The sequence below is a fragment of the Dendrobates tinctorius genome, unplaced genomic scaffold (assembly GCF_039654945.1).
Source record: "Dendrobates tinctorius isolate UK_male_01 unplaced genomic scaffold, ASM3965494v1 ptg000008l, whole genome shotgun sequence".
NCBI lineage: Eukaryota > Metazoa > Chordata > Amphibia > Anura > Dendrobatidae > Dendrobates > Dendrobates tinctorius.
This window is the reverse complement of record NW_027361676.1, coordinates 39959909-39975843: the sequence shown is the minus strand read 5'-3', so window position 1 is coordinate 39975843 and position 15935 is coordinate 39959909. Positions and strand designations below refer to the sequence as shown.

The following is a 15935-nucleotide window of genomic DNA, read 5'->3' as shown; positions in this document are numbered from 1 at the left end:
TACCAAACTAGTTGTACCTAAGACTTTGCGTAACTTAGTCATACAGATAGCACATGAAGGTCATTTAGGAATTGTTGGCACAAAGAAGTTACTCAGAGAAAAAGTGTGGTTCCCAAATATGGATCACTTGGTGGAAGAAAAGATTAGACGCTGTTCTACTTGTCAATTAATCACTCCATCATCAAACTTAGAGCCATTACAAATGTCTCCGTTACCCACTGCTGTCTGGGAGGAAGTGGCAGTCGATATATATGGACCATTGCCAAATGGCCAATACATTCTCGTAACAATTGATGAATATTCTCGATACCCTGTCATTTCATTTATCTCTTCAACATCTGCTAATAATGTCATACCAGAGCTGGACGACATTTTCTCGGCATATGGTATTCCAAGAGTGGTTAAAACAGACAATGGACCTCCATTCAATGGACATGTGTTTACAAAATTTTCTAAATACTTGGGATTCAATCACAGGAAAATCACACCTTGCTGGCCGCAAGCCAATGGAATTGTGGAACGTTTTATGCGCACTCTGGGGAAACGTATCAAGGCAGCGAGTCTGGAGCACATCCCACTGAAACAGTCATTATACAAATTCATGCGTAATTACCGCAATACGCCACACTCCACTACTAATGCTGCTCCAGCTCATTTAATGTTCAGCAGAACCCTGCGTATACGTCTCCCTGATGTGACCAGCCATCCCCGACCGAGTGACTCCTCAGTGAGATCCACAGATTTCTCCAACAAACAAGCCATGAAACGTTATGCAGACAGAAGGCGAAGGACACAGTCAAGTGCCATCGAAAGAGGGGATGTCGTGGTGGTGCATCAAAGACCAACCAACAAGACCTCACCTGTATATGGTCCTGCAAAATATTATGTTACTAAAAGGAAAGGCAGCATGATCACAGCTGAACGAGATGGACACTCCATAACGCGAAATTCTTCATATTTTAAAGTCATACCGCAGAATGATGACAATGAACTCTCTTTGGTGGAAGATTTGATATCCGATGGTGGAGAGGACCAACAAGAGGTAGCTGGTCCATCAATAATGAACCCTCTCAATGAGCCCAGACGTTATCCTACACGAGAGAGAAGAGCTCCATCGAGGCTTATTGAAGAAGTGTAACTACAGTTTTTTTTTGTTTTGTTTTTTTTTTTTTGTTTGTTTCTCTGGTTTTGGAATTGAACAAATAAGACAAAACGGACATATGATTTCTTTGGACATTTTCATGTTGTTGCATTTATCAGTAATATGGGTTATTTATAGTAAAAAAAAGAAAAAAAAAGGGGATGATGTAATGTATAATAATTAGATCTGTCTCTTTAAGCAAGCCAGACTTATGGGACTTGGGGGGTGGAGACAAGAGGGATGAGAAGGGAAGTTTCAGTTTCACTTCTGGGTCGCATGGGAATGCAACTGTTATGCTGTGTGCTGGAGGATGAAGAATAAAACATATCTAAAGTTTAATACCTTGAATTCTTCATAACGTGTGGATATTACAATGGCTTGACATCCTCTCCATCCTCCCCATGTTTTTATGGCTCCTCCGTCCTCCCCCTGTCCTCCCTGTCATACTCACCCCCTCCTGGTACGGTCTCTGCACTCCTCTGCTTCTCCAATTGTCTCCGGCACCAGCAGCTTCTTCCTGTGTTCAGCAGTCACGTGGTACCGCTCATTAAAGTAATGAATATGCGCTCCACACCTATGGGAGTGGAGTCTCATGCATATTCATTACTTTACTCCTGCCGCTCCTCCTCCCCCTCCCCAGCCGACCCCCTGGGACAATGACTCGAGTATAAGCCAAGAGGGGCACTTTTAGCCTAAAAAAAATGGGCTGAAAATCTCGGCATATACTCGAGTATATACGGTATATACACCAGGATGAGGGGGGCTCCAGTCAAATCTTGCACCGAGCCGACCGGACTCTAGTTACACCACTTTTTAGTGTCAGTAAAAAAAAAAATAATAATTATAAGCAGTTGCAGGCTAAATAGTCTGATTCAATTCATTGGAAAGGAAAACCACAGTAAAACACATCACTGGAATAACGCCACCATTACTGATATATGAGTTCATTGCATGTTGCAGACAAGTCCCATTTGAGTATGGAGGTAATACAGGTACAAAATATTGATGAGTTTTTTTATCAATAAGTAGACGCAGTCTACTATATCTGAGAGTCTGCCTCCAGTAGGTGTACACCCCCGAAAATTATGCACGTCAGAGAGCACGTTTTCTCTGACGTCACCATTATAGTCTATGGCCTTGTCGGTGCATACGTCTAAATCCCGTTTTGCAGTGGTTTCGAATGTAAGCCCCAAGGGATCCACTGAACGGGTGTCAAAACGCAATGTGAAAGCACCCTAAGGCTGTGTGCCCACGTTGCATTTTTTTAGCGTTTCCGCCGCAGAAAAGCTTAAATAAAGCTTTAAGAACGCATCGCCATGCAATTCTATGGGATTCTGCAGTTGCTGTGTCAATGCTGCGGATTTTACCGCTGCGGAATCGCATAGCGGTAAAATCTGCAGCATGTCCATTATTTCTGTGGAATTGCGGCGATTCAGCCGCCATAGGATTACATTGAAACGTTCACTTTACACATGTGGCTATGTCCACCATGCGTAAAGTGAGCGCTTCATGTGCGGATGGTACCCAGGGTCTGGAGGAGTGGAGACTCTCCTCCATGCTCTGGGTACCATATCCCTGTAAAAAATAGAATTAAAATAAAAAATAGGGATGTACTCACCTTCTGGCGGCCCCCAGAATCCTCCCGCCTCTCAGCCACGCTGCCAGCATCTTCCGTTCCCTGGGATGCTTTGTGCGAATGACCTCTGGTGATGTAGCAGTCTCTTATTTTTTTTATTATTTTTAACATTCTATCTTTTACTATTGATGCTTGCTTGACAAGTGTGACCAACCTGTCAATCAGTTTTCCAAGTGATGCTTCAAATAAATTCCGCATGCGTTTTACCCGCGGCAGGGAGTTGTGGAAATGCTGTGGACATTTCTGCAGCATTTCTGCAACATGTGCACTTAGCCTAATACTTATATCCCAGTCCGGCTTTCTTCTTGCAGTGTCAGGGCTGTGACTCCTGGTGATCACAGGACATTGGGCTGTCAATGCTGCAGCCTTCACTATTCTGTTAGAGCAGATTTCCGCTCTGACTTGACGATTTTTATCTGCATATTGGATCAAAACCAGATGGCATTTTTTTCCTACGGAACAAAAAACTGACATGTAAACATTGCTATAGGCCATAAGTATGTGAAAAAAGTAGCTTAACCTCTTCCCGACCGCCCACAGTAGATAAACGTTGGCGCTTGCTGGGCTTTGTGCAGCGCCGACGTTTATCTACTGTCGGCGGTTTTGTGCCCCCCGGGACCCCCACATACCTTACAACGCGGGGATCCCGGTGCACAATGCATGCTGGGACCCCCGACGTCATCGAGACCTGATTGGTTCAGGTCCTGATGACGTCAGCGTCACAGCAGCCAATGGGAGCGATCGCTGGGAAAGCTGCTTGTTTCCCGGTGATCTCACTCATTGTAACGCGGCTTCTCCTCTGATCTAACACTGACAGTTGACTAGATCGCTGCCTGGCACAGCTGATCGCTGCCTGGCACAGCTGTGCCAGGCAGCGATCTTGTCACACAGTAGCGCTGCTTCACCTCTGATCATCTGTCATTGTGAGATCAGAGGAGCAGTCGCGTTATTATGTGCCAGGCAGCGATCTTGTCACATAGTAACGCTGCTTCACCTCTGATCATCTGTCAGTGTGAGATCAGAGGAGAAGTGGCGTTACTATGAGTCAGATCGCAGGGCAGCAATCTTGTCACAAAAATAAAAAAAAGTAAAGAAAAAAAAAGCAGGTACACAGGTTAGGGCAAGGGCTAGGGTTAGGGCTAGGGTTAGGGCTAGGGCTAGGGTTAGGGCTAGGGCTGGGATTAAGGTTATGGGTGTGTTGGTGTTAGGTTTGTGGTTAGGGTTATGGTTAGGGCTGAGATTAGGGTTAGGGGTGTGTTGGGGTTAGGGTTGGAATTAGAATTGGGGGTTTCCACTGTTTAGGTACATCAGGGGCTCTGTAAATGCAATATGACGCCCGCAGACATTCCATCAAAGTCTGCATTTCAGAACGTCACTACTTCCCTTCCGAGCCCCACCGTGTGCCCAAACAGTAGTTTTCTCCCACATATGGGGTACTAGCGTACTCAGGACAAATTGGACAACAACTCTTAGGGTCCAATTTCTCATGTTACCCTTGTGAAAATAAAAATTGGGGGCTAAAATATCATTTTTGTGGAAAAAAAATGATTTTTTTATTTTCACGCCTCTACATTATAAACTTTACTGAAACACTTGGGGGTTCAAAGTGCTCACCACACATCTAGATAAGTCCCTTGGGGGGGTCTAATTTCCAAAATGGGGTCACTTGTGGGGGGTTTCCACTGTTTAGGTACATCAGGTACATTTAGGTACATCGGATGCGACATGGCATCCCATCTCAATTCCAGCCAATTCTGCATTGAAAAAGGCACTCCTTCCGTTCTGAGCTCTGCCGTGTGCTCAAACAGTGGTTTAGCCCCACATACGGGGTATTGGCGTATTCGGGAGAAATTGCACAAAAAATTTTGTGGTTCATTTTCTCTTTTTACACTTGTGAAAATAAAAAAAAATGGTTTTGAAGTAAAATGTTTGTGAAAAAAAGTTAAATGTTTATTTTTTCCTTCCATATTCCATTCATTCATGTGAAGCACCTGAAGGGTTAATAAACTTCTTGAATGTGGTTTTGAGTACATTGAGAGGTGCAGTTTTTAGAATGGTGTTACATTTGGGTATTTTCTGTCATATTGACCCCCCAAAACTCACTTCAAATGTGAGGTGGTCCCTAAAAAAAATGGTGTTGCAAATTTTGTTGTAAAAATGAGAAATCGTTGGTCAGCTTTTAACCCTTATAACTTCCTAAAAAAAAAAAATTATGTTTCCAAAATTGTGCAGATGTAAAGTAGACATGTGGGAAATGTTATTTATCAACTATTTTGTGCGATATCACTCTCTGATTTAAGGGCATAAAAATTAAAAGTTTGAAAATTGCAAAATTTTCTAAATTTTTGCCAAATTTAGATTTTTTTAACAAATAAGCGCAGCTCATATCTAAAAAATTTTACCACCATCATGAAGTACAATATGTCATGAGAAAACAATGTCAGAATCAATAGGATCCGTTGAAGCGTTCTAGAGTTATGACCTCATAAAGTGACACTGGTCAGAATTGAAAAAATTGGCCCGGTCACGAAGGCAAAAACAGGCTCGGGTGCGAAGGGGTTAACACTTTACTTAGGAAGGTCAGATAGCCAACGCTAGATTTTTTTTTGTTGTGCCTTGTGTGTACAAGCAAGGATATGAATAACCTATGTTTTTTTTTTTCTTTTTCTTACAGTGTTTCTTTGAAAGAATTGTGTGAAACCGACCCAGTTGCATTGGCCTTTGAACAGCTGAAATCAATGTATCATGAGAAATTAGTTGTGGTGTAGCAAGTCTAAGTACTGTATCACTGCATTTCAAGCCAGAATCACTTTAAAGTTGACAATTAAAATATAATCTTTACAAATGGTACAAATCTAACAAACTTTCCAATGGAAATGATCACTGAGAGCAAATACTTTTCACTTTAAGAGGTCGCTTAAAGAAAGCAAACAAAAAATGTATTAAAGACCAACACACAATATATTTTATCAGTCTATCAGATTAGCCATTTTCTGGTTCAGTATACAGGTATTTCAAAACTGTGTTTTTAATTATATGCTAGTCTCAAGTTTACGTCATTGTGGATTTTGAAATTTGTAATAAAGCAATTTCAGCATTTTGTATCTTATTCCAAGTTTTTTTTCATCTTTAAACCCTTCACGACATTAGACGTAGTGGTATGTCCTAATTTAAAGTGAGTTTCTACAAATGAACATACCAGTACATCCAGGTGACTATCTGAACATACGAGCTGTGCCCACACAATCAATGCTGGGAGCTTAGCCACTGCTGTAATAGTCAAGACCGGTTCCAGCAACACCACTGTCTGTTTAACCCTGTAAATGGTGTAATCAATAGGGATCATGGTATTTAAAATGTTGCAAGAGGTAGGGAGCTCCCTCTCTCACCCCACTGGCACCACAACAACGCCACCACAGAGTGCCGATGGTTATCAAGGCAACCAGACGTCAAATAATGATCTCTTGGTCTGCCAGCTATAGTGCTCTGTTATGCTCTGGTATAAGCAGGGTCAACAGGCATTTTGACTGTGTTAAACTGACAGAGGTAATGCGCTTCAATGTACAGGGCGGTCCATTTATATGGACACACCTAATTAAAATGCGAATGGTTGGTGACCCAGATCGGCACGCTGAATTTGCAGAATGGGCAAAACAAAAATTGTAACCGGACCCTCAGTTTACACAGAACATTATGTTCAGTGATGAGGCAAACTTTTTTTTGGTGGGCCATTTATATGGATGCACCTACATAAAATGGGAAAGGTGACAGTTTTCTTGCATATGGTATCTTGCACTGAAATCTGCTGCAATGACCCAGGTACTGCGTTCACCAGACATCAACACAATTCTATCTGCTCCTCATGTGTTAACCTCTGCGACATGTCAATGGTTTTAAACAAAGAGAAACTTGTAAATAACATAAAAGATTAAAGCTATGTTAAAACCAAGCACACCATTGTTTTTCTTGTGAAATTCTCAATAAGTTTGATGTGTCACAAGACCCTCTTCCTATTGAAAAAAATAAATTTGGATCCAAAATGGACAACTTCAAAATGGCCGCCATGGTCGCCACCCATCTTCAAAAGTTTCCCCCTCCCATATACTAATGTGCCACAAACAGGAAGTTGATATCACCAACCATTCCCATTTTTATTAGGTGTATCCATATAAATTGCCCACCCTGTATAAGAATTTCAGGGATTGGCCCCAAAATAAAAGTTGAAGTCTCTTAGATGGACTAAGTATAGAAAAAAAAGTTTTGTAAAATATAAAAAAGAACCAACAAAAAGAAAAAAAAAATATTATGCCAGGAAATCCGCATATTTACCTAAAAACAAAGAAAACACACACACATTTGGTATTGCTGGAACTATCTGATCTATAAAACCGTCACATTATTTAGCCCCAACAGTGAACATCATGAAAAAAAATAAAACAATGATAAAAAAAAGTTTTTTTATCATATTGCTAAACAAAATGTGGAATAAAACATGATTGAAAAGTCATACTGCATGTAAATTAAAGTGGAACATTTCCCACAGAAAACAAGCCTGCACACAGTCTTCAGCAGAAAAGTAAAGTTATTGCTCTCAGAATATGGCGATGCAAGGACAATTTTTTCTTATAAAATTGACCTTCATGTGCAAAAGTAGCAGAACATGAAAAAACCTATATAAATGTGACATCACTCACTGTAATCATACTGACCTTAAGGCTATGTGCCCACGTTAGCGTTTTTTAAACGTTCAGGAAACTGATCTCCTTCCCAGAAAACGCGCGTTTTTGACGCTTTTTTTCCACGCGTTTTCTGGGAACATTGGAAAAGGCTAAAAACGCACAGTAATGCGGAAATTAATGAGCATGCTGCGTTTTTAGCCAATAAGCTTCTTGAGCGTTTAAAAAGGCATGCATTGGCACAAAAAAAACAAAAAATGCATTAAATTTAATGGGAAGCTTCTTTTAAGCGTTTCGGCAGCGTCTGAGCCAGCACAACCACTGCGGAAACGCTTACAAAAGCGCTACGTGAGCACACAGCCTAAGAATAAAGCAGTGTTATTTCTAACAAAAGCAAAGAAAAAATCCTGAACTGCAGTTTGTTTGTTTGGACTTCCGGATTTAGAAAGAATAGAAAGCGATCAAATAATGTTATGTTTCCCAAAATGCTACCAATAAAACTCTCACCTGATCTTGCAAAAAAGAAGCCCTCAAAGGCAGAAAAATTATAGCCCTCAAAACATGCCAATGTCAAATACTGTTTTTTTCCCAAGAAAGCATTTTTAGTGTGTAAAAGTAGCAAAACATAAAAAAACCCTCTAAACCTGGTTTTGCTGTAATCATAATAACCAGAGGCGTAGCTAGGGTTTCAGCTTAGGGGGGGTGAAAAATCTGGGTGGGCCCCTAACTAGGCAATCCTGACTATGACTACGGTGGTGCACCCTAATTGTGAGTATAGGGGAACATCAGCAGATGACTGCTCTGAGACTGAAAATAAATCTATATACAAAAATGAACACTGATATTACTATATGGGGACCATATTGTGGTAGATATCAGTCCTGCAGAACATAAGAGATCATAGCACAGTTATAGATTGTGACTTATAGGTGATGCTCTTTCTGGTGGACTTTTACAGTCTTTTCCATCTGGCCCAGACCGACATGACAACTTCTCCAACCAGGACTCGTCTGCAGAGATTACAACACATTTGACTAATCATATTTCCTGCACCGTCCATATCTATGCCCAACCTGTGAAAACTACTCATTCTGCTGATACCCCAATGTAATGTATAATAATTAGATCTGTCTCTTTAAGCAAGCCAGACTTATGGGACTTGGGGGGTGGAGACTAGAGGGATGAGAAGGGAAGTTTCAGTTTCACTTCTGGGTCGCATGGGAATGCAACTGTTATGCTGTGTGCTGGAGGACGAAGAATAAAACATATCTAAAGTTTAATACCTTGAATTCTTCATAACGTGTGGATATTACAACTGGCGATGAGGATGGGATATAATCACCTACTGCTGTGAGTACGGAATATATTTTACCGCTTCACACGCCAGCACCACTGAGAGACGCTATCATGGCTAACTACTTGCACACATTCCCACAATTTGATATGACTGATGTCATTAATCTCTCCCATAACTGGAGAAAATGGCTAAACAGATTTGAGAATTTCCTAGAAGCCATGGACATAAAGGAGGAGAAAAGAAAGAGAGCTTTGCTCCTGCATTGTGCAGGCACAGGAGTCTATGACATATACAGTACGTTACCTGCAGCAGAAACAGACACATACAGCAACTGCACTAAAGCTCTCACTGGCTACTTCAACCCCAAACAGAACATCAGATATGAAAGATATAAATTCAGGATTGCCAAGCAGCTTCCAGAAGAGTCCATAGACACTTATGTCACACGGCTGAAAGAGTTAGCACATGGATGTGCCTTTACAGATGTAGATGATGAAATCCTAACTCAAATAATTGTCACCTGCTCGTCTAATAACCTAAGGCGTAAGGCTCTGCAGCAGGATATCTCTCTACATGATTTGCTCAAAATGGCCCGTGCTATAGAAATAGCAGATCATCAGGCTACCGTAATGGAAAATGGGGATAAATTACATGTGCATAATCTCAAACAGAAAAATTTACCAGACAAACAAGCCCAGAAACAGAAGAAATGTTATAGATGTGGACAGGATTTCCCTCACACCCAGAACAAATGTCCAGCTATGGGACAAACCTGCAGTAAATGTGGAAAAGGGAATCATTTTGCAGCTGTTTGCAAATCAGCGCACTACAAGCCTCCGCTGCCTATGACAAAATCTGCAGATGTAAAAGTGATAAATCAGGACACAGAAGAAATGTCTGCGACTGAGAACTATGTGTTCACTACCTCTGTCACTGGTTCAGTACAGTCTCCCTGTGTTACACTCTCAATCTGCAACACTGACATTACCTTTACAATAGATACAGGAGCTTCAGTGGATATCATAGATGGCACTACATATGAACAATTGAAAACAAGGCCAGTCTTACAACAAGTGCAGACTAAAATCTTTCCTTATGGATCTAAAACACCTCTAGCTATAATGGGACAATTTGATGCTGAAATTAGATATAAAGAAAACAGGCAGAAAACCACTTTCCACACATTACAAGGATCGGGAGGCTGTCTTCTCAGCTATCACACTGCCTTGGAGCTAGGGCTCATCCAGATTATTCATACCATAACTGACCCTGCGGATATGGATGTACAAACTATGGTGAACAGCTTTGCCTCCCTATTTAGTGGTTTGGGAAAACTAAAGGACTCTCAAGTACACCTTCATGTGGATGACAATGTTCGTCCAGTAGCCCCCAGCCTCACAGGCGTATTCCATTTCACCTGAGACAGAAGGTAGAAAAGGAACTCCAATTGCTCATGGATGAGGACGTTATTGAAACTGTTACTGGTTCCACTCCGTGGGTCTCTCCACTTGTGGTAGTTCCAAAACCAAAGACTCCTGATCAAGTGAGACTGTGTGTTGACATGCGCCTGCCCAACACCGCTATCCAGAGGGAAAGACATATCTCACCCACGATTGATGACATTATTCATTTATTAAATGGAGCCACCGTCTTCTCAAAGCTCGACCTCAATAAGGGATATCATCAATTAGAACTAAGTCCAGAGTCCCGATACTTGACCACATTTTCCACCCATGTGGGCCTCAGAAGATACAAAAGATTGACTTTTGGAGTCTGCTCAGCAGCAGAAATTTTTCAGGATGCAATAAGGAGTGTCATTCAACACATCCCAAATGCCTTTAATTACAGTGATGACATATTGGTTTTTGGTAAAACTCAAGCTGAGCATAATCGTGCTCTATATGCTATCTTCGAATGTCTGCTTTTTGCTGGACTCACTTTAAACAAAGAGAAGTGCGAGTTTGACAAGGGTTCATTAGAATTCTATGGTCACATCTTCTCGGCAAAAGGAGTACAACCAGACCCCAAGAAAGTGGAAGCTATCAGAACAGCCTCAATTCCACAGGATGCCAGTGAAGTGCGTTCTTTCCTTGGAATGGCAAGTTACTGTGCTAGATATATTCCGAATTTTTCAACAATCAGCAATCCACTACGGGAACTTACAAAACAAAGTTGTATTTTTCAATGGTCTCAAGACTGTCAGGCCTCTTTTGAAGCAATTAAAAATGAGCTCTGCTCGACAACCACTATGGCTTATTTTGATCCAGCCCTTCGAACTGAACTGATTGTGGACGCCATTCCCGTAGGATTGGGTGCTATTCTAGCGCAGTACAAGGATAACAATCAAAATCCTCACATCATTTCTTATGCAAGTAAGAGTTTAACAAACACTGAAAGAAAATATTCTCAACCTGAAAAAGAAAGCTTGCCAGTTGTCTGGGGATGTGAACACTTTCACTTATTTCTCTATGGAGCTCCCTTCACCATTGTCACAGATCATCAAGCACTTCTTACAATTTTTGGAAATCCCAGAGCTAAAATGCCTGCACAAATTGAACGATGGGGCCTCCGTCTACAGGACTACAACTATAAAATTGTTCACAAACCTGGAAAATACAGCAATCCGGCTGATTATCTTTCAAGACATCCTACTAATGATGATATACCTGTGCATTCCTCCATTGAAGAATACCTACGTTTTGTTACAGATCATGCCATGCCAAAAGCACTTTCTCTTGATCAATTTATAAATGAAACAACAAAAGACAAGACACTCTGTGCCCTAATACAAATCATCCAAAATCGAAGGTGGCATGAAATTCAAAAGGAAAAATTTCCTGATTCTGAGATTGATCTGAAAGAGTTAAAACTATTCTCAAACGTACGTGAGGAATTATCAGTCACTGAAGAACACCTCATTCTTCGAGGTACCAAACTAGTTGTACCTAAGACTTTGCGTAACTTAGTCATACAGATAGCACATGAAGGTCATTTAGGAATTGTTGGCACAAAGAAGTTACTCAGAGAAAAAGTGTGGTTCCCAAATATGGATCACTTGGTGGAAGAAAAGATTAGACGCTGTTCTACTTGTCAATTAATCACTCCATCATCAAACTTAGAGCCATTACAAATATCTCCGTTACCCACTGCTGTCTGGGAGGAAGTGGCAGTCGATATATATGGACCATTGCCAAATGGCCAATACATTCTCGTAACAATTGATGAATATTCTCGATACCCTGTCATTTGATTTATCTCTTCAACATCTGCTAATAATGTCATACCAGAGCTGGACGACATTTTCTCGGCATATGGTATTCCAAGAGTGGTTAAAACAGACAATGGACCTCCATTCAATGGACATGTGTTTACACAATTTTCTGAATACTTGGGATTCAATCACAGGAAAATCACACCTTGCTGGCCGCAAGCCAATGGAATTGTGGAACGTTTTATGCGCACTCTGGGGAAACGTATCAAGGCAGCAAGTCTGGAGCACATCCCACTGAAACAGTCATTATACAAATTCATGCGTAATTACCGCAATACGCCACACTCCACTACTAATGCTGCTCCAGCTCATTTAATGTTCAGCAGAACCCTGCGTATACGTCTCCCTGATGTGACCAGCCATCCCCGACCGAGTGACTCGTCAGTGAGATCCACAGATTTCTCCAACAAACAAGCCATGAAACGTTATGCAGACAGAAGGCGAAGGACACAGTCAAGTGCCATCGAAAGAGGGGATGTCGTGGTGGTGCATCAAAGACCAACCAACAAGACCTCACCTGTATATGGTCCTGCAAAATATTATGTTACTAAAAGGAAAGGCAGCATGATCACAGCTGAACGAGATGGACACTCCATAACGCAAAATTCTTCATATTTTAAAGTCATACCGCAAAATGATGACAATGAACTCTCTTTGGTGGAAGATTTGGTATCCGATGGTGGAGAGGACCAACAAGAGGTAGCTGGTCCATCAATAATGAACCCTCTCAATGAGCCCAGACGTTATCCTACACAAGAGAGAAGAGCTCCATCGAGGCTTATTGAAGAAGTGTAACTACAGTTTTTTTTTTTTGTTTGTTTCTCTGGTTTTGGAATTGAACAAATAAGACAAAACGGACATATGATTTCTTTGGACGTTTTCATGTTGTTGCATTTATCAGTAATATGGGTTATTTATAGTAAAAAAAAGAAAAAAAAAGGGGATGATGTAATGTATAATAATTAGATCTGTCTCTTTAAGCAAGCCAGACTTATGGGACTTGGGGGGTGGAGACAAGAGGGATGAGAAGGGAAGTTTCAGTTTCACTTCTGGGTCGCATGGGAATGCAAGTGTTATGCTGTGTGCTGGAGGACGAAGAATAAAACATATCTAAAGTTTAATACCTTGAATTCTTCATAACGTGTGGATATTACACCCAATACTGAGCTGCAGCTGCCCTATGAGTCCTACAGCACCTGTTGTGTGGTTCAATAAAGGCTCCTGCCCCACATAATACTGCCACCACTGTGCTCCTTACATAGTAATAATGCCACCACTGTGCCCCTTACATAGTAATAATGCCACCACTGTGCCCCTTACATAGTAACAAGGGGGAGGAAGAAAGAAAGACTTTCTGACAACAAATAGGTCAAATTAACATTGCTTTATTTAAGATACAGGGCAAGGAGCTATACAATTAAAAGTTTTTTTTGTATAAGTTGAAAACTTGTCATAAACAAAGATACCAAGAAATCCTCACATATCAATAATGCATAACCCAAATGGGAAGGTACCCGGTCTCTTCACCTGTCATTGGCACGGACACCTTATCTGGTAATGTAGGACAGTTATACATTTTTGCGTCATGATTCTGTGCAGTCTGCTTTGATGGTATTATTGTTTTTTTGGGTCTTAGCCCCACATTTTCTTCATGTGTTATCACTTTGTGCCAGATTTCATGACGGTAGTTTTGCCACATTGAATGCTCCATGTTTCTATTCCACACTTTAATTAGTGAGGACTACATCTCTGTGGCCATTCATTTTGTCCTTCCCATTTGGGTTATGCATTATTGATATGTGAGGATTTCTTGGTATCTTTGTTTATGACAAGTTTTCAACTTATACAAAAAATACTTTTAATGGTATAGCTCCTTGCCCTGTATCTTAAATAAAGCAATGTTAATTTGACCTATTTGTTGTCAGGAAGTCTTTCTTCCTCCCCCTTGTTTATATTTAATTGACAAATGGTCTTTACCTAGTCCATAACACCATGTATACTATGGGGTTATTATTACTTTCTTTGTTGGTATTTTATATTATACTCTTAAGGCTGGTTTCACATTTGCGTTTTTTAGCGCTGGAAAAAAACGCATACCTGCGCATGCGTTTTTTCCCCTATATTTAACATGGGTGCGCATACCTGCGCGCTGGTAAGCGCATGTATGCGATTTTCATGCGCTGCGTTTTTTTGGGGTGTGCGTTGGTATTTTCCAGACGCAGCATGTTGCATTTTTTGGCCCTGCAAAAAAGCGCATGCGCACATATGCGCACGTTTTGCGCTAAAAATGGCCATTATAGCCTATGGATGCGCATATGTGCGCACTGGCATGCTCATGTATGCGTTTTTTTGCATATGCGTTTTTTTTTTTTAACCATGGAATTTAGGGGTTTGGGTTAGAGTTAGGGTTAGTTAAGGGGGTTTAGGGTTAGGGTCAGGGTCAGGGTTAGGGTTGGGGTTTGGGTCAGGGTTAGGGTTAAGTATGGTTTGGTTAAGGGTTAGGGTCAGGGTTAGGGTCAGGATTAGGGTTAAGTATGGTTTTGTTAAGGGTTAGGGTCAGGGTTAGGGTTAGGGTCAGGGTTAGGGTTAGGGTTGGGGTCAGGGTTAGGGTCAGGGTTAGGGTTAAGTATGGTTTTGTTAAGGGTTAGGGTCAGGGTTAGGGTCAGGATTAGGGTTAAGTATGGTTTTGTTAAGGGTTAGGGTCAGGGTTAGGGTCAGGGTTAGGGTTAGGGTCAGGGTTAGGGTTAGGGTCAGGGTTAGGGTTAAGTATGGTTTTGTTAAGGATTAGGGTCAGGGTTAGGGTCAGGATTAGGGTTAAGTATGGTTTTGTTAAGGGTTAGGGTCAGGGTTAGGGTTAGGGTTAGGGTTAGGGTCAGGGTTAGGGTTGGGGTCAGGGTTAGGGTTGGGGTCAGGGTTAGGGTTAAGTATGGTTTTGTTAAGGGTTAGGGTCAGGGTTAGGGTCAGGATTAGGGTTAAGTATGGTTTTGTTAAGGGTTAGGGTCAGGGTTAGGGTTAGGGTCAGGGTTAGGGTTAGGGTTAGGGTCAGGGTTAGGGTCAGGGTTAGGGTCAGGGTTAGGGTTAAGTATGGTTTTGTTAAGGGTTAGGGTCAGGGTTAGGGTTAGGGTTAGGGTCAGGGTTAGGGTCAGGGTTAGGGTTAGGGTCAGGGTTAGGGTTAGGGTTAGTTAGGGTTTAGGGTTTGGGTTAGGGTTAAGTATGATTTGGTTAAGGGTTAGGGTCAGGGTTAGGGTTAGGGTTAGGGTCAGGGTTAGGGTCAGGGTCAGGGTTAGGGTTAGTAAAGTCATGGTTTGGGTAGTGTGAGGGGCCACCTAAAAATGTTGGAAAAAAACGCAAACGCGGTAAAAACGCACTAAAAACGCATACAAACGCATAAAAACGCTGCGTTTTTTTCATGCATGCTCATAAAAATGCTTGAAAAAAACGCAGCAGTTGTATGCTTATGTATGCGTTTTTTCAATGCGTTTTTTTGCGGGAAAAACGCGCTGCAAAAAAAAGCAAGTGTGAAACTAGCCTTACCCCAATATATTAGTCATGTTGGTATGTGCTATCTTTATTTCTTATCCTTACATAGTAATAATGCCACCACTGTGCCCCTTACATAGTAATAATGCCTCCTTTGTGCTCTCTAGTTAGTAAAATACCCCCCTAAAAAAATATTAATGCCCTGTGCTTGTACCCTCCACATTTTGTCCCTAAAAAGTAATACTACCCCATATGCAACTTTGATGGTCGCAATACTCTGAGTATTCCTATAACAATAATGCTTCTTAAGTGCCCACTTAACATTTATTATCACATATTTGAGCAGGCGGTCATGTGATGACTTTTTCAGCTTCTTTAAATTCTCTTCTATTAAGAGAAACCAAACCTTTCTAGTCGACGCATGCAAATAGCAA

General features: G+C 41.3%; 1 protein-coding gene across 2 annotated transcripts in view; it reads left to right on the top strand.

The window, feature by feature from the left end:
• The window catches only part of LOC141091492 (probable ATP-dependent RNA helicase DDX60), a 361948-nt gene extending 356062 nt beyond the window's left edge, over positions 1-5886 (top strand). For both annotated transcript variants that reach the window (XM_073577118.1, XM_073577110.1), the window contains one exon: positions 5452-5886. In XM_073577118.1, the coding sequence (XP_073433219.1) occupies positions 5452-5545 (94 nt within the window). In that variant the 3' untranslated portion in view covers positions 5546-5886. The remainder of the gene's footprint in view (positions 1-5451) is intronic.
• Positions 5887-15935: the final 10049 nt, after the last annotated feature.